This window comes from Mesoplodon bidens (genome assembly GCF_964165515.1).
Source record: "Mesoplodon bidens genome assembly, chromosome: 18".
NCBI classification, from domain to species: domain Eukaryota; kingdom Metazoa; phylum Chordata; class Mammalia; order Artiodactyla; family Ziphiidae; genus Mesoplodon; species Mesoplodon bidens.
This window is the reverse complement of record NC_138175.1, coordinates 37,535,796-37,561,561: the sequence shown is the minus strand read 5'-3', so window position 1 is coordinate 37,561,561 and position 25,766 is coordinate 37,535,796. Positions and strand designations below refer to the sequence as shown.

Below are 25,766 nucleotides of genomic sequence, written 5' to 3'. Positions count from 1 at the left end.
AGAACATGGTACATCTCTCCATCTGTTTGTGTCATCTTTGATATCTTTCATCAGTGTCTTATAGTTTTCTGAGTACAGTGCTTTTACCTCCTTAGGTAGGTTTATTCCTAGGTATTTTATTCTTTTTGTTGCAATGGTGAATGGAATTATTTCCTTAATTTCTCTTTCTGATCTTTCATTGTTAGTGTATAGGAATGCAAGAGATTTCTGCACATTAATTTTGTATCCTGCAACTTTACCAAATTCATTAAATTAGCTCTTGTAGTTTTCTGGTGGCATCTTTAGGATTTTCTATGTACAGTATCATGTCATCTGCAAAAAGCAACAGTTTTACTTCTTTTTCAATTTGTATTCCTTTTATTTCTTTTTCTTCTCTGATTGCTGTGGCTAGGACTTCCAAAACTATGTTGAATAATAGTGGTGAGAGTGGACATAGTTGTCTTGTTCCTGATCTTAGAGGAAATTCTTTCAGTTTTTCACCCTTGAGAATGATGTTTGCTGTGGGTTTGTCGTATATGGCCTTTATTATGTTGAGGTAGTCTCCCTCTATGCCCACTTTCTGGAAAGTTTTCATCATACATGGGTGTTGAATTTTGTCAAAAGCTTTTTCTATATCTACTGAGATGATCATATGGTTTTTATTCTTCAATTTGTTAATATGGTGTATCATGTTGATTGATTTGCATATATTGAAGAATCCTTGAATCCCTGGGATAAGTTCCACTTGATCATGGTGTATGAGCCTTTTAATGTGTTGTTGGAATCTGTTTGCTAGTATTTTGTTGAGAATTTTTGCATCTATATTCATCAGTGGTATTGGTCTGTAATTTTCTTTTTTTGTAACATCTTTGTCAGGTTTTGGTATCGGGGTGATGGTGGCCTTGTAGGATGAGTTTGGGAGTGTTCCTTCCTCTGCAATTTTTTGGAAGAGTTTGAGAAGGATGGGTGTTAGCTCTTCTGTAAATGTTTCATAGAATTCACCTGTGAAGCCATCAGGGCCTGGACTTTTGTTTGTTGGAAGATTTTTAATCACAGTTTCAATTTTATTACTTGTGATTGGTCTGTTCATATTTTCTATTTCTTTCTGGTTCGGTCTTGGAAGGTTATACCTAAGAATTTGTCCATTTCTTCCAGGTTGTCCATTTTACTGGCATAGAGTTGCTTGTAGTAGTCTCTTATGATGCTGTGTATTTCTGCAGTGTCTGTTGTAACTTCTCCTTTTAATGATTTGAGTCCTCTCCCTCCTTTTCTTGATGAGTCTGGTTAAAGGTTTTGTTTATCTTCTCAAAGAAGCACCTTTTAGTTCTATTGTTTCCTTTGTTTCTATTTCATTTATTTCTGCTCTTATTTTCTTTTTATGAAATTATTTATTTATTTATTTTTGGCTGCATTGGGTCTTCATTACTGCTCACGGGCTTTCTCTAGTTGCAGCAATCAGTGGCTACTCTTTGTTGTAGTGTGCAGGCTTCTCATTGTGGTGGCTTCTCTTGTTTCAGAGTACGGGCTCTAGGCATGTGGGCTTCAGTAGTTGTGGTGTACGGGCTTCAGTAGTTGTGGCTCATGGGCTTAGTTGCTCTGTGGCATGTGGGATCTTCCCGGACCAGCACTTGAACCCATGTCCCCTGCACTGACAGGCGGATTCTTAACCACTGTGCCACCAGGGAAGCCCTCTGCTCTGACTGTTATGATTTCTTTCCTTCTACTAACTTTGGGTTTTGTTTGTTCTTCTTTCTCTAGTTCCCTTAGGTGTAAGGTTAGATTGTTTATTTGAGGTTTTTCTTGTTTCTTGAGGAAGGATTGTATTGCTATAAACTTCCCTATCTTTTGCTGCATCCCATAGGTTTTGGATCATTGTGTTTTCATTGTCATTTTTCTCTAGGTATTTTTTGATTTCCTCTTTGATTTCTTCAGTGATCTCTTGGTTATTTAGTAACGTATTGTTTAGCCTCCATGTGTTTGTGTTTTTTACGTTTTTTTTCCCTGTAATTGATTTCTAATCTCACAGCGTTGTGGTCGGAAAAGATGCTTGATATGATTTCAATTTTCCTAAATTTACCAAGGCTTGATTTGTGACCCAAGATGTGATCTATCCTTGGAAATGTTCCGTGTGCACTTGAGAAGAAAGTGTAATCTGCCGTTTTCGGAAGGAATGTCCTATAAATATCAATTAAACCTATCTGGTCTACTGTGTCATTTAAGGCTTGTGTTTCCTTATTAATTTTCTGTCTGAATGATCTGTCTATTGCTGTAAGTGTGGTATTAAAGTCCTCCACTATTGTTGTGTTATGGTCGATTTCCTCTTTTATAGCTGTTAGCATTTGCTTTATGTATTAAGGTGTTCCTATGTTGGGTGCATATATATTTACAATTGCTATATCTTCTTCTTGGATTGATCCCTTGATCATTATGTAGTGTCCTTTCTTGTCTCTTGTAACATTCTTTATTTTAAAGTCTATTTTATCTCATGAGTATTGCTACTCCAGCTGTCTTTTGATTTCCATTTGCATGGAATATCTTTTCCCATCCCCTCACTTTCAGTCTGTATATGTCCCTAGGTCTGAAGTGGGTCTCTTGTAGACAGCATATATATGGGTCTTGTTTTTGTATCCATTCAGCGAGCCTGTGTCTTTTCCTTGGAGTATTTAATCCATTCACATTTAAGGTAATTATCATTATGTGTGTTCCTATTACTATTTTCTTAATTGTTTTGGGTTTTGTTTTCTTTTTAATATTTCAGTATAGTTTAATTTTCTTTTCTCCTTTTATGAGTGACAGAATATCTGCCCAATGTCTGTGGTATAAGTTACAAAAATATTTTTTCCAGTTTGTCACATGCCTGACTTTACATATGTAGTGTTATTACTATACAAAAGTTTTACACCTTTACATAGTCATAATGATCAGTCTTACAGTGTATTACTTTAAATTTTTTTTATTCAAACAGAAAGTCACAAAAATTATAATCATCCTCATCAGTTCACTCAGTCCCATGTAATTAAATTTTTTCATCTTGATCTTTTGTTAGCACTTTTATGAATTCATCAGTTTTCCATTAGAGTTCTGAAAATGCTTATTCATTCAGTTCAGCAGTATAGTCAGTTACCAGAAACCTGTGCTTGTCAGAGTCTTTTCCATGAATTCCTTGAAGATGAAACCCTTTTATAGGAACATTTTTGCAAAAGCATCAGAGTATACCCAAACTGTCTGTAAATGACAAAAGACTTAAAAATGACCACAGTTAATGATTTGATGAAAGTTCATAATAATGTAATTGACAAAGAAATTTAGTTATTTCTGAGATATACATTTTAAAATAATAACTAGAATTATGACTTATAACATTATACCGGAACATATAAGATTTTTAGGAATTTCATGTAATGTCTGAAACATTTATATTAACATATTTCTATACAAATAGCCCAAAGAAAGTTTAGTATTAGTTGGTTTTTCTGTTTTCTTTTTTAATTTAATTTCATTTTTTTTTATACAGCAGGTTCTTATTAGTCATCAATTTTATACCCATTAGTGTATACATGTCAATCCCAGTCGCCAATTCATCACACCACCATCCCCACCCCACTGTGGCTTTCCCCCCTTGGTGTCCATACATTTGTTCTCTACATCTGTGTCTCAACTTCTGCCCTACAAACCAGTTCATCAGTACAATTTTTCTAGGTTCCACATACATGCGTTAAAATACAATATTTCTTTTTCTCTTTCTGACTTACTTCACTCTGTATGACAGTCCCTAGATCCATCCACGTCTCAACAAATGACCCAATTTCATTCCTTTTTATGGCTGAGTAATATTCCATTGTATATATGTACCACAACTTCTTTATCCGTTCGTCTGTTGATGTGCATTTAGGTTGCTTCCATGACCTGGCTATTGTAAATAGTGCTGCAATGAACATTGGGGTGCATGCGTCTTTTTGAATTATGGTTTTCTCTGGGTATATGCCCAGTAGCGAGATTGCTGGGTCATATGGTAATTCTATTTTTGGTTTTTTAAGGAACCTCCATACTGTTCTCCATAGTGGCTGTATCAATTTACATTCCCACCAACAGTGCAAGAGGGTTCCCTTTTCTCCACACCCTCTCTAGCATTTGTTGTTTGTAGATTTTTCTGATGATGCCCATTCTAACTGGTGTGAGGTTGTTTTTGTAGGTCCTTTTCTTCTCTTGTGTTTCCCACTTAGAGACATTCCTTTAGCATTTGTTGTAGAGCTCATTTGGTGATGCTGAATTCTCTTAGATTTGCTTGTCTGTAAAGCTTTTGATTTCTCCGTCGAATCTGAATGAGATCCTTGCTTGGTATAGTAATCTTGGTTGCAGGTTCTTCCTTTTCATCACTTTAAATATATTGTGCCACTGCCTTCTGACTTGATTTTCTGCTGAGAAATCAGCTGTTAACCTTATGGGAGTTCCCTTGTATGTTATTTGTCATTTTTCCCTTGTTGCTTTTAATAATTTTTTTTTGCTTTTAATTTTTGTCAGTTTGATTACTATGTGTCTTGGCATGTTTCTCCTTGGGTTTATCCTGCCTGGGACTCTCTGCGCTTCCTGGACTTGGGTGGCTCTTTCCTTTCCCATGTTAGGGAAGTTTTCGACTATAATCTCTTCAAGTATTTTCTCAGGTCCTTTCTCCCTCTCTTCTCCTTCTGGGACCTCTATAATGCTAATGTTGGTGCATTTAGTGTTGTCCTAGAGGTCTCTTAGGCTGTTTTCCTTTCTTTTCATTCTTTTTTCTTTATTTTGTTCCATGGCAGTGAATTCCACCGTTCTATCTTCCAGGTCACTTAACCATTCTTCTGTCTGTTATTCTGCTATTGATTCCTTCTACTGTATTTTTCATTTCAGTTATTGCATTGTTCATCTCTGTTTGTTTGTTCTTTAATTCTTCTAGGTGTTTCTTCTTTAATTCTTCTAGGTCTTCGTTAAACATTTCTTGCATCTTCTCGATCTTTGCCTCCATTCTTTTTCTGAGGTCTTGGATCATCTTCACTCTCACTATTCTGAATTCTTTTTCTGGAAGGTTGTCTATCTCTACTTCATTTAATTGTTTTTCTAGGGTTTTATCTTGTTCCTTCATCTGGTTCATTCTTCTGCCTTTTCATTTTGTCTGTCTTTCTGTGAATGTGGTTTTCATTCCACAGGCTGCAGGATTGTAGTTCTTCTTGCTTCTGCTCAAATGATTTTTAATTGTTTAAATTGTGGCTTTTTAATAATGGCTGTTATGTTTATTTGTAAAAAATTAGAAAACAGAGATGATAAGAAAAAATAAGAGAAAATCACTCATGGAAATGCAAATATAATCTGGGTAGTGCAGAAACTGAAGGGTTTATTGTTAATATGTTAGGTATGATAATGGCATCGTAAACACATCAGAAATGTCCTTTTTAAAGATGCATGTTGAAGTATGTAGGGATAACATTCAGTGATGTCTGATATTTGCTTTAAAATACTTCAGGAGAGAGAGGTCTGTTTTTAAAAATAAGTGTGAAATGTTACTATTCAACGAAGTAGTGTAAGTTTTAAGATTAAACGGATTTCTTTATTGAAAAAAAAAATAGGTGAAGCAAGTGTGGCCAAATATTGATGATAATTAATGAATAGGGGCAATGGATTATAGAGGTTCATTTTATTATTTGACTTTTGTGTATATTTTCATAATAAAAACATTTTAAAAGACATGTAACCTTCAAATGCAGAGAAAAATCATTATTTTCAACTTCACGTACATCCCATCAGAACAGTTATGCAGGTATATATTTTAAAAACACCCACATATTGAATGCATTTTCTAGTATATAACTGACATCATGCCATAAAACATTCTTTACAACATTGTTTTTTAATAACTACATACTATGCATTGAATGGATGTAACAAAGTTTAATGGGGGGATGTTCAGGTAATTTTCAATTCCTTACAATCATAACCTTTCAATAAACATTCTTGTATTGAATCTTGTTGCACTCATAATTTTCCCAAGATAAAGGCCTAGAAAGGGAATTTTCAGGTGAAAAAATGTTTAAACACCAGGGGGAGCTGGTCACCTATCTGAAACCCAGAGGCTGTGTGTGTGTGTGTGTGTGTGTGTGTGTGTGTGTGTGTGTGTTTAAAAGCAAACCCTCGCCCTTGAACTTAGCAGCTGAGCCCATCTCTTGTGTCATATTTCAGCTTTGTGAGATGAAAGTGCAAAACACCTGGGCACACAACCCCTAAAGAATGCCTGATACTCAGAAACACTTAACAGAGCCCCCAGTCTTTGAAACACTCTTACCAAGACAGACAACAATGGATTAAATAGACATCATGGACATGTGTCAATGTAGAGATTCTGTGCAGTAGCGGGGGGGATGGGTTCTGGGTGGGTGGGTGGATGTGCACACCAGACTCTAGTCAGATGTGAACATCCATTGGGCAGGTTTTAGCCTACAGGTGATTCTCTCTGCTACATTCTCATTTTGTAGGCCGTCTTGTAGTTATTTTGCCCCTTTGACTGGCTTTGAGAGCCAGATCAGACTCTTTCACCAGGTTGCAGGGAAGGAAACCAAGATACTTAACAACTGACTTGCCTCAGAGGTTGTCAGGATACTAATTCAGTTGCTGTCCCACAGGCTCTATTCCCTGGTAGATACACATCTCTTTGTCAGAAAGGGTCCTTTAGGGATGACCTCCGAACATTCCAGCTGGTCAAAGATGACAAAGGACAGAGCACAACAGCCAGGAGTGGAGGTAACACACCAACTCCCGGCCTCTCTCTGCCCACCCCCCCATAAATGTGGACAATTGATGTTTCTCAAACACACAAAATGCTCTCACCTTCCAGTCCCGAACACTTCTATATGAAAATGCTGGCACTGCCACTGCCCAGGTCATGTCATTTAGGTGAGAATGGCCCCACCTCAGGCTCACAATTGGACATGGGACCCAGCCTGGTGCCTCTGACCCCAGTGATTGGTTCAAGGATGGCACATGACCAACACCAGGCCAATGGGCACCCCACACGGGATTTGTGCTAGGAGGGTGGAGAAACAGGTGCTGCTTCTATAGGCTTGCTGACTTGGTTGTATAGCACTGTATTAAAGAGCCTGGGCCTTGGAGTTTGGACTTGAATTGGAATCCTCCCTTCATCACTTACTGGTCATGTGACCTTTCCAAAATTTCTTCATATCTCTGAGATTTGGCTTCCTTACCTATAAACTGGAGCAATAGTAATTTCTACCTTACAGCATTGTTGTGGGTTTTGTGTGATGTAACATACATAAAACACTAAGCCCTGAGCCTGGCACATGTCAGTCATTCCATGCTGTTGGATGGCTGTTATGACACTGTCCGCACCCTGAGATATAGAAGAAGACAGCAAGCTTCTATCCTGCTAAGCCTCTTAGTCCACAACACTATTGCCCTCTCATCAAAGATATATATGTCTTTTTCGACTGTCAATATATATGTATATAAATGAGGCATCATCATATGGTGACCATGCACCTGGGATTTTCTGGGAACTCCCAATTTCAAATATTTGATCCTGTGGACAGAAAACAAGTTGCAGCTTCTGGTCAGAGGAACATACTTCCTGTCCATCTATGATGGGGATGGATCAGCGCCATTGCTCTGGGCATGTGATTTAGGCCATTCTAGGAGGCAGAGTGATTTGGGCTGGGCCACCCTTGTGTCAGGAAGGACTCAGTTGGTTGCCAAGTGACAGAAAACCCAACTTTAACTGCCTCTAATTCACAAGAACTGAGAGTGAGGAAGGTACTTGTCCCTTAGAGCGGAAGTAAGCAAATTTTACCTATAAAGGGTAAGACAGTAAATATTTTACACTTTACAGGCCACATGGTCTCTGTTGTAAGTGCTCAACCCTGTTATTGTAGCACAAAAGCAGCATAGAACATATGTAAAAGAATGAGCATGGCTGTGTTCCAATAAAACTTTTTTTACAAAAATAGGTGGTAGGTGATTTGACCCATGGGCTATAGTTTGCAGACCCCTGACTTTAGAGGAAAACCAGAGTATAAGCACCCAGAGAGAGGGGATTGAATGAAGGTAGCTAAAATTTTTTAAAATGCCCTTTATAAGCCCCTAATACTCCTGACATAGTCTGACTTTTTTGTCCTCTTTAAGCAAACAAAGAGAAATAAGGTGACTAGCCTGGGATCCAGTCTGTGTGGATGGAACAAGGAGAGGTTCTTTCTGTTTGTGGATCTACTAAATCAGGAGTTCAAATTCAGGACCTTAAAAAAGTGTAATGGTTCATGCTGGGGAGCTTGTGTGCTGAGGTTTTACTTCTTTATAAGCTGATCTGTTTTGTGTCAACTCTTAACAGACAGACCCCTGGACCCATGATTGTCCATGGATCAAGACTCTTGGACTTTCAACAATACAATGTATTATGTATTATGGACTCTTCCTCCTCCAGATGTGCCTCACTGCTTCTTAAGTCTGGTAGGTTTTTGTTCATTGTAGTCACAAGATGTCTTAGATGTAAATACGTACTAATCAGTATAAGCAGAAATGTAATCAGCCATTATTTCCTTTGAAATGTCTTGGTCAGATAAAAATGTATACCATTGGCAAAGGCATTCTAAAGATTATATGTAGACCAAACATTAAATAGTTTAAGGAATCTTGTGTTGAAAAAATGTAGTCAATAGGGCTTCCCTGGTGGCACAGTGGTTGAGAGTCCACCTGCCAATGCAGGGGACACAGGTTCGTGCCCCGGTCTGGGAAGATCCCACATGCCGTGGAGCGGCTGGGCCCGTGAGCCATGGCGACTGAGCCTGCGCATCCGGAGCCTGTGCTCCACAACGGGAGAGGCCACAGCAGTGAGAGGCCCGCGTACCGCAAAAAAAAAAAAAAAAAAATGTAGTCAATAGTCCTCTGTGAGTAAATACAAAGGACAAGGAAACTCTGGACAAACTCTTTGAAGCCAAAGCCGTTCTAAAAATGAGTCAGAGCGTTTCTAAAGGAGTGATGGCCAGTGGAACACTGCTTCTTCATCCTTGGTCTTTGAACTTTCCCGCCTCTGAAGGCAAGAGCCTAGCCAATAGTTGAATCTCTCTTTTTTGTCGTTGTTTTGTTTTGACAGCAAGAAATGAAGTATTCAAAGCATAAATTCCTATAGTGGGGCCACTATTGTGGGTGTCTCTAGACTGTTGGGATACACAGGGAATATCCAACACTGCCTGTCTTTCCTAGGATGATCATTCTGGTTACCTAGCTACTAACTGATGTCTAGGATCAAACAAGAGAGGACTTAGAACCAAAGGAGCTTTAAATAAGACACTCCTGGATCAACGGGATGAAAGGAGAATGGGCTAGGGTATCACCATGTTGTCCTGTCATACCACTGCCATCCATATTGATAGGTTTCTTTGGTGAGCCTGGTCATCAAGAGCACTGAGAACATAGGATCAGCTATGCCTTCAAGGAAATGGCTCAACCCTCCTGGTGAGCTCTGTAGAATCCACCTTTTAGATGCCTGAGCAAGGCCAGAACCTCAGAGACTTGAGTCCAGCTGAAACCAATTGCCCATACGGGAAGATCAATAGTCACTTCCTTCATTCAGTAAATATTTATTTAGGTTCTACTATGTGCCACTGTTCTTTGCATTAGAAGCTTAACTTTGTAATTTGTGCATTGTGTACAAATGCACAGACATATTTATGAAGATATTATGCATATCATTGTTTGTAATAAGAAATAATTGGAAACGATCCCAATATCTATCAATAGACAAATGAATAATGGTTCATTCAAACAATAGAACTTTGAGCTCACTAAAAAGAAGACATAGATCTTTATGTATTAGTATGCAAATATGGCAAAGGAATAATAAGACCAAAGAAAAGTTATAAAGTAAGTTGTATCCCATTTTTATTTATTTATTTATTTATTTATTTATTTTTATTTTTGCTGTGTTGGGTCTTCGTTTCTGTGCGAGGGCTTTCTCTAGTTGCGGCGAGTGGGGGCCACTCTTCATCGCGGTGCACGGGCCTCTCACTATTGCGGCCTCTCTCGTTGCGGAGCACAGGCTCCAGACGCGCAGGCTCAGTAGGTGTGGCTCACGGGCCTAGTTGCTCCGCGGCATGTGGGATCCTCCCAGACCGGGGCTCGAACCCGTGTCCCCTGCACTGGCAGGCAGACTCCCAACCACTACGCCACCAGGGAAGCCCTGTATCCCATTTTTACACACACAAAAAATTGATAAAAGTGGTTGCCTGTGGGAGGAGGACTAAAGATGGGAGATTTGGTTCTATATGCATTAAAAAAAAATCTTGAAGAATAAAGACCAATCTATTTGTATTGATAGTCTCATGAGCATGGGATTTGATGGGGGCAGTGGATTACTCATATTTCCAAGTACATAGTTCTGTAATGTTTGATTTTTTAATGGCTATGTACTGCATTCCTAACAGAAAAAATAATCTGTGGCTCACAAGAGGGGATTAGCTGTTCACACATAGGCTATTAAAGTACACCAATTGATTGAAAGTTCTCAACCTATCCCTGCTAAAGAGATTTCTCAGGCTCTTTTCTTCCTATAGCTGAGAAGTCAGGTCTTCTAGCATCTTTAGCTTGACTCATTTGGCCCACTTTGACTAGAGATTTAACTGAACTTTCAGAAATTAAAAACAAGAATCATACTAACAATATTCTCTAGAAGTCTGTGCCAGATTACGTGGGCTTCAGAATTTTATCAAATCCCTTGCAACTGGAGACGACTTAATCACAAGACTTTGGGAGTCTTTATTATTATTATTATTATTTTGGCTGAGCCACTCGGCTTGCGGGATGTTAGTTCCCTGACAAGGGATCCAACCGGCGCACTGGCAGTGAAAGCACCGAGTCCTAACCACTGGACTGCTAGGGAATTCCCGGGAGTCTTTATTATTAGATTACATGCATCCTTTTGTAATCAAACTCCAGCTATTTATATTAATATAAAATGTGTTTACTTAATGAAATACTATAAAAACTTCCAAGCTAGTAAGCCAGAAAAGGAAGACTAGGTTTATGGATCTAACTTACTAAGTGTGGCATAAGTAAATGGGTTAGCAAGGAAAAGCAAGAAGATGAGTGGGTGTAGCAGCCACTGTGGAAAACAGTATGAAGAGTTCTCAAAAAAAATAAAACAATAACTACCATACATACGATCCGGCAATTCATTTTCCCAAACAAAACGAAAACACTAATTTGAAAAGATGTATGCACGTCTGTGTTCATTGTAACATTATTTACAATAGCTAAGATATGGAAGCAACCCAAGTGCCCATCAATAGATGAATGGATAAAAATGTATATATATATTATTATTATTACTAGCCACAAGAAAGAATGAAATCTTGCCATTTGCGACAACATGGGTGGACCTAGAGGATATTATGCTAAGTGAAATAAGTCAGACAAAGACAAATAGTGTATGATTCCACTTACATGTGGAATCTAAAAAACAAAACAACTGAACAAACATAACTAAACAGATACAGAGTCATAGATATAGAGAACATACAGGTGGTTGCCAAGGGACGAGGGATGGGGGGATGAGAGAAATACGTGAGGGAGATTAAGAGGTAATGAACTTTCAGTTACAAAATAAATGAGTACAGGTATGAAATGTACAGTGTGGGGAATACAATCAATAATATTATAATATCTTTGTATAATGACACATGACAACTAGATTTATCAAGGGATCATTTTGAAATGTATGGAAATATCAAATCACTATGTTGTGTACCAGGAACTAACATAAAGTTGTAGGTCAATTATAGCTCAAAAACTCATAGCCAAAGAGATCAGATTTGTGGTTACCAGAGGCAGAAGAGGTGTGTGTGTGCGGGGGCATTGGATGAAGACAGTCAAAAGGCACACACTTCCAGTTATAAGTACTAGGGATGTAATGTACAACATAATAAATGTCATTAACACTGCTATATATTATATAAAAGTTCAGACAGCAAATCCTAAGAGTTCCCATCACACACAAAAAGTATTTTTTTCTATTTCTTTACTGTTGTTATCTATATGAGACGATGGATGTTCACTAAACTTATTGTGATGATCATTTCATGATTATGAAAGTCAAATCATTATGCTGTCACACCTTAAACGTATACAGTGCTGTGTGTCAATTGTATTTCAATAAAACTGAAAGAAATATATTTCTTTATAATATAATCAGTACTTGGGGCAAAATACCCAAGACTTAATTGATGTAACTGTTCAACAGTAACTTCATGTAGGCTTCCCAAGTAAATTATCAATAACCAAGTAAGGTCTACAATGACCTATGTACTCCCAGAGCCAGATGACTGCTGTATGTAAAAAACCAGCTACTATACCACAATGAACACTGAAGGTCATTTCCAGTGTTATACACTTTGGTTAAAAATTTTATATAAGTAACAAAAGAAATAAATTGGACTTAATGAAAATTAAAAACACTTTGTGCTTCAAAGGACACTATCAAGAAAGTGAAGACAACCCATGGAATGGGAAAAAATATTTGCAAATCAAATATCTGATAAGGTGGGACTTCCCTGGTGGTCCAGTGGTTAAGAACCCCCCTTCCAATGCAGGAGACGTGGGTTCGATCCCTGGTCAGGGAACTAAGATCCCACCTGGTCAGGGAACTAAGATCCCACATGCTGAGGGGCAACTAAGCCTGAGCACCGCAACGACTGAGCCCACGAGCCACAACTAGAGAGAAGCCCACGTGCCGCAACTCAGACCCGACACAGCCAAAAATAAACAAACAAATAAATAAATCTGATAAGGGATAAACTGTGGTACAGCCATACAATGGAATCTTTTTCAGCAATAATAAGAAATGAGCTATCAAGCCACAAAAAGACAAGAACGCATCTTTTTTTTTAAGATTTTTTTTAAATTTGGACCATTTTTTTTAACGTCTTTATTGAATTTTTGTTACAATATTGCTTCTGTTTTATGTTTTGGCTTTTTGGCCATGAGGCATGTGGGATCCCAGCTCCCCAACCAGGGATTGAACACACAACCCCTGCATTGGAAGGTGAAGTCTTAACCACTGGACCACCAGGGAAGTTCCCAAGACATGAACACATCTTAAATGCATATTGCTAAGTGAAAGACTGAAAAGGCTACATACTATATTACTCTATATGAAATTTTGGAAAGGCAAAACAGTAAGTGCTTGCCACGGAATCAGGAGGGGGAGAGGAGTTGAATAGGTGAAGTCCAGGGGATTTTTTTATTGTGTATGACATACTAGTAAATACATGACACTATGCATTTGTCAAGACATTTTGAACTTCACAACACAAAAAGTGACCCTCAATGTATGCAGATTTTATTTATTTTTGGCCACGCTGCACAGCTTGTGGGATTTTACTTCCCCAACCAGGGATTGAACCTGCGCCCTCAGCAGTGAAAGCGTGGAGTCCTAACTACTGGACCACCAGGGAATTCCCTGTACACAGATTTCAAAAAATCATTTAGGAGGTGTTGGTGGGGTGGTTCCTAGGATAGAATGTAGAACACAATCACACAATTTAACTATATTACAAGCGTATGAAACAATCTCATGGAAGGGGGTGGGGGGAAAGGTTACTTTCCTAAGTAACTTTGGAAATGGAGTCTGTGAAATTAAAGATAAAAGAAACTATGCTTAGCACTGTACTCTAGTTGATTAGGTTTTTTTCCCATGTGGGTATGGGTTAACAATTCTGATACTACCATACATGTATAATGGAATTGAACTAAGCAAAAAGTTGGCAGATGGTGGGAGCAAGGTTTCCCATGTTTTTCCCAAAGTACACACTGATTCACTCATGCAAGTAAGACTATTAGAAATAACTTTTATACACGTGCCTTGACAGTTTATAATATGCAGCTGTTTCACTGAAATATCAATAACACTGTGATACTGTGATAGAATAAGTAAAATAATTTGGTTTTCATCCCTGGTTCCTGGCAGAGAGCTCCCCAAACCCATGGAACTTCCTGATAGGGGTTAGTGGTGTCTTTAAATTTATAACAAGCCCCTTTCAGCTATTCCTGAGTTTATATTAATAACGGGGGCTGCTTACCAGAGGGAACCAACCATATGGTAAGAAGGTTGGAACTTTCGGTCCCACCCCTAGACCACTGGGAAGCGGAGAGGGGCTGACACTGAGTTCAATCATCAATGGTGAATGATCACCCCCTATTCCATTTGGCTGTTTCTGAGTTGTATCTCTTATAATAACCTGGTAATCTAGTAAGAAAAGTGTTCCTGAGTTCTATGAGCCATTCTAGCAAATAACTGAAACCGAGGAGGGGGTTGTGGGTACCCTGCATTTATAACCAGTTGGTCGAAAGTACAGGTGACAATCTGGGACTTGTGATTGGTGTCTGAAGACCCGGCAGTCTTATGGGACTGAGCCCTTAACCTGTGGGGTCTGACTCCAGGTAGTATCAAAAGTGTTATGAGTAAACACGTTTTTCTTTTTAAACATCATACTGCAACTAATACATTCCTGCAACTAGTACTATCAGAATCAACTTTTACATATGTTAATACTAATATTACATTGTTCATTCTACAAAATACCTGACTACTATTGCTCAAAACTGTCTAGGTCACCAATCAAAAACAAATAAAATCAGAACTGTTACAGCCAAGAGGAGCCTATTCAGATATGACTAAGTGTAATATGGTGTCCTAGAACAGAAAAAGGTTATAAAGTAAGAAAATCTATTGAATAAGGTATGGGAAAAGGATCTGAGATAGACATTTCTCCAAAAACACACAGATGGCCGGTAAGTACATGAAAAGATGCTTAACATCATTAGTCGTAGGCAAATGCAAATCAAAACCACTTCATACCCACTAGGATAGCTATACTAAAAGATAGCAAATATTGGTAGTTACATGGAAAAATTGAAATCCTCATACATTGTTGTATTGTAAAATGGTGCAGCCTTTTTGGAAGTTTGGCAGTTCTTCAAAAGATTAAACAGTTACCATGTGACCCAGCAATTCCACTCCTAGGTTTATCCAAAAGAATTTTAAACACGTCCACACACAAATTTTACATGAATGTTCACAGCAGCATTATTCCAAATGGAAAAAACTCAAATGTCCACCAACTGATGGATGAGTAAACAAACATATGGTATTTCTATACAATGGAGTATTATTTTGCCATAAAAATGAAATACCAATACATGCTATGACAGGAATGAACCTTGAAAACATACTAAATGAACACGTCACAAACGGCCACATACTGTTAGGATTCAATTTTATAGAAAATATCTGAAATAGGCAAATACTTAGAAACTAGAGATTGCAAGTAAATACTAATGGATTTTTCTTTTCTGGCGTGATGAAAATATTCTAGAATCAGTGGTGATGGTTGCAAAACACTGTGAATATACTAAAAACCACTGAATTGCACACTTTTTTTTTTTGGCTGCGCTGCTTGCAGAATCTTAGTTCCCAGACCATAGATGGAACCCAGGGGCCCAGCAGTGGAAGCAAACTCCTAACCACTGGACTACCAGGGAATTCCCTGCACACATTCCTTAAAAAGTAGATTTAATGGTATGCGGATATTTCAATAAAGCTGTTATAAAAGGTTCTTTGTATGGATGATATATGCTTATTCTCTAGACAGATGCTCTACAACGAAGAGCCAGTTGATTCAGTGAAATAACAGACCGTAACAAGGTTTTATTCCCCTTCCATATGGTTCTCTATTGTAGTCCAAAAACCTGGGTAGAAGAATTGAAAGAAAGACTACACTGAACAACTCTAATGTTTTATAAACCTTTATTGGAAAGGCTACAAACTTTGTATTGCCACTGCATTTCTTACTTAAAGTGGTTGTGGGGAAGTACCCTTGGATACAAAACTACTATGCTGTTGCATCTTGCCCAGGCTGGTTGTAAAATAGTTTTTGTACAATGGAGGTAGAGTGGATAGGGCAATAATTTAAACCTCAAGGCCTTGATTAATGCCAGGACACCTTTGTTTTTTCATTCAGGTTCTAGTAGACCTAGAAATAAACTACAAGTACTACAATTAGGCTCAGGGATGGCATAATACATTTAAAATTTTTAGTTTTCGGCTTTCTCCCATTTGTCCTTTTACAAATGTAAAATCTACAAATGATGTCTTCTTTCCCTAAAATTAAAGTGTGTTCTAAAAATACCTACTCTGGGAATGAAAAGAAGGTAGTAGAAGATGAAAGAAGAGCAATACAACATCCTTTTCATAGTAGTTTTACCTGATTTTTCCCATACCAGCCTAAGAGTCTTACCATTCTATAAAACAATAGTAATCAATGCTTCCTCCCCCCAATCTCAAATATTCAACTTAATGGAGACAAGAGAATCTTTAACTTAACATTTAATGAAAACAGAGCATTTTAACAGGTTCTATGCAGACATGGCTCTAATATTGATTTATTGTTACCTTATTTTTTTTAAAAGGGGGTGGGGTGAGGAAATACAGGCCAGGTTAACCTGGCCCCAGTGCTCAGGATCATAACTTAGGATACATAATTCAGATGTCCTTGACTCTACAAAGCATTAATTGAAGCCAATAAAGCCTGTTTCTACCAACATATCAAACTTTGTCTTTTGAAACTATAAAATGGGCATGTGCCTGAGGCATAAGCTTCAGGCCAATGGGTTTTTAAGGGCTGTTTAAGAACCAGAACTAAGGGTATAGTCTCCAGTTTAAGGATAGATTTTACAGTTCAAGATACTTCTTCCTTCTAAAAATGTGAGACAAAGAGTAATTTACACCAACTGCTTTTTATTATTGAGTTTCAGAAACCTTTCACAAGATGGTAAAAAAAAAAAAAAAAAAAAAAGAAAGAAAAGGAAAAAAAAGGGGCGGGGGGAGAAACCCCAAACTTTACAACCACAGCTCAGCTAATGTTATTTTTTCCATTGTTCCCAGTCAGCTCCAAACCCATTGTGTGCAAAGCCCATTTTTCCATGCATCTAAATGATAGATACAGGCTATGAAATTCTTTATTCTATTTGTAGCAGCTTATGCAGGTGCAGCCAAACACAAAGCTTCAGGACAAATTGTACACAAACTTTACAATGTGGGATTTGAATTTAAAATATGAAACATAAAATCTACACAAAACTGATAAAAATCAAGCACAGATACCAGGACTGAAACTTATAACCCACGTGTGAAAGGGAGTCTTGTTTCCTTTCAAGTGCTTTATTCTGCTACAGAACAGTCGAAATGAAGATGTAAAGCTTTGTGGTTAGTTTAAATTATACACTCTGTAGATACTATACCAATTTTAAAAGTTACACATAGACCAACAGATGTCCATCAGTTCATCTGGGTTGACCAGCTGGATCGCTGAAAACAAACCAGGCAAGTGTGGAAAGGAAATCCACCTGTGCAATTTGTTTGCAGAGTTTACTGATGGGCACATTGCACTCCTGGTCCATGATGGCTACTGCTTTCTTCATCAGAGCTATCGTTATAGGCTTCACGCCTCTGACCACCTCCTGAGCCCCGAGTGCTATCAAACTCTTGAAGCTCTACCTCCTCTGTGTCTCCAATAATGTTCGGAACTTCTGGTCTAGATGGCAGAAGATCTTCTAATTCCTTCATTAAAATAAACAAAAATAAGGTTAGCTGGAAGATTATCTTCATCCACTATCAAGTTCCCTTTTGATACAATCCAAGGTATATGTTTAACAGTTAGTCTTTGCACTTTAAGCCAGAGATCACAAATGGATGACCCACAGACCAAATCTGCAGACATCTTTTGTGCAACCCATCTATTGCTTAGAAAACAAAAAACAAAATTAGTTGCTAACATTTAAACACTGGGAAATTTCACACTAGACATGCCTTCCTGCATGAACAACCAGCAGATGATAAGCTGGGGGGTTGCCCTCTTCAGGTGAGAGGTCTGCTCTCCAGGGAGCCCCAATCCTCCCCCCACCACCTCACATGCAGTCTGCTTTACTCCTTCACTATTCCCTACTTGGCCCCATAAACTTTTACATCAGGTATCCTCACTTTAAAAGCAACCAGGACAGCCCATCAATCACTCAAATTAATAAACTGTGTAATCTAATCTTAGCACCCAAAACAAACGGAAGGTGACACAGAAACACAACTATTATTAAACTTTAACTCATCTGTTGCCTAAATTTAGAGAACACTTACAGAAAGCTTGTCTGGGTTGATCCAGTTGTTTTCAGGAAACTGCACATCAAATTTTATGTAAAGATCACCTTTTTCAAAGGGATTACGATACTGTGGCATTCCTTCACCTCGAACTACACGGACACATCCTATTATTTGAGTAAATAAAGGGGAAAGTATTAAGAATTTTATCCAAGAAGGTGCTCAATAATATTTTTTTGAGTCACCTGCTGTAGAAGATTACACAGAATCTTGGATCAGACAAAAATCAAGATTTACCTGGCTCAATTACTTTGCCAGGGGGGTATTTCACCACAATCTGACGTCCATCAAGATGCTTAAATGTGAACTGAAATCCACATAGAGCTTCAACAAGTCCTATCTTATATGTCATGTGCAAATCATTTCCGTCTCTCTGGAACACCTACAAATAAAGCACACCAGAAACAATTTTTTAAAAAATTATGGAGGCATACTCTGTTGTTCTGTGCTCCTTGAATCAATTTCAAAACCTTAGTTCTACCATTTACTGCAAAAGCCAAACTGCCACCATCCCTAGGTTTCCTAAATTTATATAAGGAAATCTAGCTATTCTCAAGTAATATGCTAAAAACTTCTATCACAAAAGAATTGGAATTGGGAAAACAATGGCTTATAAGGTACAATTGAAGCTTCAAAAACAGAACCAGGTATATTTTACAATTATGGACCATTTCCAAACACTGCCTCTGAGTGAAAAGTTGTACAAGGCCCAGTGGGATTCTGGAGAACAAGTTCACTTGGAGTTTCCTCCAGATGTGATACTAACAGGGGAAGGGGAAGGGGAAGGTCCAAGTTCAACTAAAAAAGCTCAACCAGTAATGCTCAGCCAGTAAAGGGGCTCAAACCCCATGCTTCATACAAATACAAACAAATTTTACCTCACCTAAAATTCAAAACTTGCTTAGGTGAATGTAAAACAAATGCTAAAGTTGGCTTATTATTACACCATAAGCCTATGGACTAGGTAATGCAAAGGTTATTCAATAAACATTAAAAAATGAGCACTCAATGTGTAGGGAAAAATACATCCAATTTCACACATGCCCAACTTAAAACGTTTGCTTATTAGTATCTATAGTTAACTTTTGAAATTTAAGCTGAAATAAAATTAAGTGCAGTGAAAGGTCACCTAGTTTTTTTTCAATACAATAGTTATCTCTTCCAAAGACTAATCCTGGCTGGTTCAGTCAGAGAAGAGAGGAAATCTGAAAGATATCCTCTTTTCCTAAATTATCCTCCTAAATTTACCTAAAAGAAAAGTTAATCTCAAACCATTACCTTGACCAGTGGTCCTGGACCAGCAGCCTCAGCAGCACCAGGAAACTGGTTAGGAATGCACATTCTTGGGCCTCATCCCATAACAACTGCATCAGAATCTATGAAGGTGAGGACCTGCAATCTGTAGTTTTAATAAACCCTCCAGGGGATTCTAATGTATGCTAAAGTTTGAGAACCACTGAACGTATATTTCCTATGAGAGTTTACTCAGGTGTTCCTCACAATGGGTGGAAAAATTCATTTCAATACAGTTTCTTTCATGCAGCACTTCTCAATGCTTTTGCAAGTTCATAAAAGGAAAGTGTTTCTGAACATATCATTACATTACTGTTCGAAAAACTATCTAACCAAATATCCTTTGGTTAAAGCTATATTAGAAGTAGGGAGTGGACTTCCCTGGTGGTCCAGTGGTTAATACTCCGCATTCCCAATGCAGGGGACACGGGTTGGGGAAGTACCACATGCTGCACAGTGCGACCAAATAAATAAATAAATAAGAAGTAGGAAGCATGAAGGGATACTATGTTCTTGTATAGGAGAGCTCAACTTAAAGTAATTCCAATAAAAAATGGTATTAGGGTTTTTTTTTTGGGGGGGAGGGGACCAGCAGGAAGGGTGGTTATATTAGACAATTTGATGCTAAAATTCAAACAGAGAATAAACAGGCAAGAATGGCCGGAAATTTTTGAAAAACCAGACTAATGAGGAGAAATTACCAAGAACCAGACAGTAAAACACATAAAAGCTGTAATAATTTCTGAAAAATAAAAATATAGAGTATAGAGGAGAGACTAACATCACCAGATCTTACCCACCACTGTGGTTCTTTGCTGTACAAATGCACTATGATAACAAGATTACCAAAATACACACACACCAGTACTGAAAGATGATACACATGCATACACAGCACTCTCAAAATTGCATTATTTTTTGATCAGAAGATTTACACTCTGTTTCAGCTACAGTACCCACCCTGATCTCATGGCCTCACAATTCCTTCAGCACAAGTGTTGAGAGTTTTTTTAAAAAAGAAAGCCCCAAACAAAATACAAGTATGTTCATGAACTAGTCAAACTAATCAATTTTTCTTAAGAAGGTTAAGAATATTCTCAGTGGTATAAATGAAACAAGATACCTAAATCTCATTTTGGGCTCAAATTTACTTTACTGGTCACAATAAAACCAAGAAGGAGCAATCTTTGACCTCTTACTAGATGAACTTCCATTCTAACCTTTATCATCTTCTATTTTCTACTTTAGACAACCAGTGACATCTGCTGTCTGTTGGAAATTCCACGCAATTCCACTGCTGCCAATAATTTTGGAGGTGATTTACTTCTAAATGCCTCCTCCTCACAGCCCCAAGAAGAAGAGCAGCTTATTCATTATCTCATTTGATTCTACACTATCTTTCTGAGGGATGACTTTTTTTTTTTTTTAGTATGCAAAGCCAAGCCCAGGGAAGCTAAAGCTAATAAATGGGAGCCAGAACTTATTAAGTCCCTTGTCTGCAAGGTCAGTGATTTCTATTTTTTAAAATCCCAAATTCTTACAGAATATTTTAATCCATAACACTCTAAGGCAGAATTCTAGAAATTACTCCTTAAAAAAAAAAACAACAAAAGCCATCTAGGGACCCTTGCCACTGGTAAGTTTGGCAATATTCACAAAAGGCCAAGATATATAGCAATTTACAGCTTTGCTGAGGCAATAAATTTGACTAGTATACCTTGAGAAAGGCTTGTCTAGGAGAGCAAGCCACAATCTAATGAGGGAATGAATCAAATCAAATTCCCAGAATCTGCATCTCAATATGGCTTTAATCTCTATTGGATTCTTGAAGTGATTTTTAAAATTTACTTTATTTGTAGAAATCACCATCAAATGGGAGAAAATTTTAGTGTGAACTAAAAAAGGCGGCTGACTTGTAATCTAAATACTTCCAAAGGAACTCAAAATGGCAATGCGATCAAGTACAAAGCCAGAATCCTGTCAAATGCTTCTATATCCAAAAATTTAGGGGACTTCCCTGGTGGCCCAGTGGTTAAGACTTCACCTTCCAATGCAGGGGTTGCGGGTTCAATCCCTGGTCTGGGAGCTAAGATCCCACATGCCTCGAGGCCAAAGAAAACAAAACATAAAACAGAAGCAATATTGTAACAAATTCAATAAAGACTTTAAAAATGGTCCAAATCAAAAAACAAACAAAAAACTTAAAATATACTCCATCGCACATTTAAAAAATACAGATACAATGGTATAATCAAAATAACATATACCAGGCCACATTATCAGCCCAGTACATTTTGCCATGTACATTAACGGATACAATACAGAGTCCATGAGCAATTTAAAAATAGGGTGTTCCCTGGCAGTCCAGTGCTTAGGACTCGGCGCTTTCACTGCCGTGGGCCTGGGTTCAATCCCTGGCTGGGAAACTAAGATCCCACAAGCTGCGCGACATGGCCAAAAAAAAAAAGAAATTAAAAAAAAAAGTTTTTAAAACTGCAGAACCTTTTCTTTCAAGAAAGCTCACACAGATACCCAATATGTAAAACAAGTCAACAGAGCAGTACTGAGGACTGAAGCTCTCACCAACCATCCAAGGAGTTTCACAGTGAAAACTAGGCTGCCTAGATTATCTCGCCCAATGCCCTTATTTTCATAAATAAGGAAACCGGGGTACAGACACAACAGGATTACTTAAGGTTATACTGCCAGTCAATGGCAGAGCTGGGACCAAGACCAACTCCTTCTACAGTGCTTCTGACAGCACCTGTCTTGTTGGTCTACTAAAGAAGTCAGTTCTTATGAACTCAGCCTAAGGACTTAACAACTTCATCTATGTTCAGTGTTGCTTCAGGAAACTCAAACTGATCTAACCTATATCTTGCATACAAGACCCATTTCTGGTCTTCTGAGGCAAAAATAAAACAAACAAAAAGGAAATTACCTCATGTTCTTTTTCTTGTAGCAAAAGAACAATGTCTCCTGGTTCCACTCCTGGGGCCTGGTCTGCTTCCCCAGTAAATGTAATTCTCTGCCCATGTTTCATGCCTTTGTCTACGTGGACTTCAAGAATCTTGACTTCTTTAATCACCTTCTTCCCTTCACATTTTTTACAGCGGTCCTTTTCATTAATTACCTCCCCTGGAAAAAGAGGTCATTCAAACTTCCAGCAAGGGTACTATACCGCACTCTTAAGTAAGATAGGTCTTGATAATGCCTTTATTCACTAAATAAATTTCCTGAACGTCTTTAAACTGCTACCTGAACTTTTGATTAAAATATCATTCTTAATAACAAAAACTCACATCTTACTGTAGGTTACCTAAAGGACCCAGCTACCTAGTCTCCTCTATTCCAGAGTATAAAGTATCTTAAACAATATTTTCTTACCTCCTGACTCTATTTCCTAAGTTAAAACAAAGCCTAAAGATCAAGCAAACAAAATGGGTGGTCGGATGCTGGAACTTCTACAACTGCTTCTTCATTTTTTGTCTTAGTTTCATTTAAATTTAACAATGGAGAGAGACAACCCAAATAAAGATTTAAACATCCTTTATAACTCTAACAGTTTTTTTCTTCTATGTATTCTTCTGAAATATTTGATCAGTGCTATAATAAAACAAAACCAAAGCTGTACATAGTATACTATGAAAAAAAATACCATCAATTTCTAATGGCTGATTAGTGGCACACTTTAATGCTCAGATGACATGTGTAAGTGACTTCAGGAACACTGCTTCTGCAAAGTATGTTCTGCAAAGCACCAGTTCCTTAAAATGGTAATGGCACATGGGAAAAGATTTCAGTCAATTCTGATTTCTTGAGAGTGGGAATTGTTAGCAACTTTAATAAGGTAAAATGCCCTGAGATGCTCCAGGAGGAGAATATGATATGCACCTTCTCCAAATTATCGTCTCTTCCAGAAGCAATTTGGAAAAGGATGTTCTAGAACTGTCCAATATGGCAGCCACTAGCCAATGTGGCTATTTAATATAAAAATTAAAATTAGAAGTTCAGTTCCTCAGTCATACACAGGTGGCTAGTGGCTACTATACTAGACATTACATACACAGAACTTTCCCATCATCACAGAAAAATTCTTTTGGATATCCAGAAGACAGTCATGCCCACTTGTTTACATACTGTCTGTGGCTATAAAAGTGCTAAAAGGGCAGAAGTGAATAGCAGTTTCAGAAAACATTCGCCCACAAAGCCTAAAATATTTACTTCTGTAAAAAGAGCTTCAATTGCAATAATCTATCTCAAAAGCTAACTAAAGCTTACAGTAAAATTCTCCATTTATCAGAATGAGAACTAAACAGTTTGCTCTCTCGCTTTTACCAAACATAACCTTTTAAAATATAAAAGGACAAAAAACTTTGCCCCATCTTTTTGGAATGAAAAAAGACTAACTTTTCACTCAACATGATGTAAATTTACTGTTTATCTGTGTTCACTGGGCCTATGCATAAGGAAATATCATTTTTACATTTTTCTTTCAGAACTCTCTGTATCTTTAATAAGATGAATACAAACACACGCTGAAAAAGAAAAACTGTAAGCCTCTCCAACTTCTGCATTCCCAATCCATCCAACATAAAAGCAGAGAAACACTGGCATGCATACCTTCTCCATTACAGTCAGAACACACAGATTGCATCTGTTGTACCATTCCTGGAGCCAGCTGTCTGATCATGATGCGTACACCTCGACCCCGACAAGCACTACACTTCTGAACAGCTCCAGACTTTCCACCTTGGCTAAAGCAAGCAAAAGTATAAATTAGAATTTTCCCCCTAGGCCATGACAAATAGGAATTGTACTTTTCACCTTCATCTTCAATGCCCAATGACTGGTATTTAAAGACTTTCAGAGGTATCAGAAAGTGTTCTGGGTTGGGTAGTCAGTTTGAAGTCATGAACAATTTTTATCTGATGTGCCACTGAAAGAATGGATGAAATTCATTTCATAACCAGAAAACACACTTACCCACTGCATGCGCTACAGAGTACATTCTTGCTAAGTTGTAGTTTGGTTGTCTTGCCATTATACAGATCTTCTAAAGATACTCTGGGGAGAAAAGAATTAGGTTCAAATTTTGCCAAGTTCTCTTAAATTCAAGATATAAACAATAGCTGATATAGCAAATTCCACTATAACCCTTTGAACAAAGAATTCAAGAACACCTTACATAAATCAACTGAGTGAGATTTTATTTTGTAGCTCAAATTGTTTATGGCTATAAACAATATATGTATTGCTCAAAGCCCAAACCTAAAGGATCAGGCCAATAATTTACTGTGCTGCATCTCCTGATAAAGCTGATAACTGCACAAACTCAAAACATCACACCTTCTTCTGGCCCCAAGGAAGACCACCACCTAATCCAACCCTCTGAATGAGGTAAAATTATTATCCTCATATTACAGGACGAAATTGAGGCACAGAGAAGTAACTTGCCCAAGATCACATAGGCAGTCTGGCTCCAGAGTCCAGGCTCTACTATAAGGCTCTGTCCCCTTCAAGGACAATTCTGAAACGCTACAAAGTTACATTACAAATTACGGGAGGCAATTAGATTGCATGTCTTAAAAAAAAAAATGGCCTTATCTAGAGTGTGACAGACGAGAAGAATAGGTTTCCAAGAGAGAGCCTACAACAAGTTTTAGATGTCTGAAAAACGCAGTGAATTATAAGCAAAACTTGAGCAACTTTTACAAAAATTTCAAAGCAGCCAAGTTAAAAAGCCTATTAAAAATCCCAACTGATAAAACCCAACTCGTCTTTATTCATACAGCATATCTGAACTGCAGGACCATTCATTTCCAAATAAACATCAAAAAAAAAAAATCTATATACATCAAAAGTCTCAAAAATATTATTCATTTACAATTTGCAAGCAATGCATTTAATTTGGTTTTACCCTTCTCATGGTGTTTTTAAATCTCCTTTAATAGTAAAGGTTTACTTTAAAATAGAGGAACAAAAGAAGTTAAATGTGCTTTGCAAAGCACCTATACTATTTTGTGGCATTCAAACTTTCTCAAAATTGTTATCTTTTATACATTCTAGACAGTATAATAAAACACTTATGGTCAAAACACTACCAGCACTTCCAAACAACGGCATATCTAGACCTTAGACCAAAGCACTTGGTTCCATCAGACTTTTAACCTCCTCCTAAGAACATTTAACCAACCATTTACATGATAGGTAGGTCTTCTTCCCCTTACATATTAAACTGCAATTAGTATGCAACACC

At 37.7% G+C, this 25,766-nt stretch overlaps 1 protein-coding gene across 1 annotated transcript in view; it reads right to left on the bottom strand.

Moving 5' to 3' along the window:
• Positions 1-15,797: 15,797 nt before the first annotated feature.
• Positions 15,798-25,766, bottom strand: part of DNAJA2 (DnaJ heat shock protein family (Hsp40) member A2) — a gene marked incomplete at its 5' end in the record, with an annotated part of 70,770 nt that continues 60,801 nt past the window's right edge. Inside the window, 6 exons of the mRNA XM_081216014.1 lie at positions 15,798-17,623; positions 18,194-18,321; positions 18,452-18,596; positions 22,449-22,645; positions 24,131-24,264; positions 24,494-24,574. Coding sequence (XP_081072140.1) covers positions 17,432-17,623; positions 18,194-18,321; positions 18,452-18,596; positions 22,449-22,645; positions 24,131-24,264; positions 24,494-24,574 — 877 coding nt within the window. The 3' untranslated portion in view covers positions 15,798-17,431. The remainder of the gene's footprint in view (positions 17,624-18,193; positions 18,322-18,451; positions 18,597-22,448; positions 22,646-24,130; positions 24,265-24,493; positions 24,575-25,766) is intronic.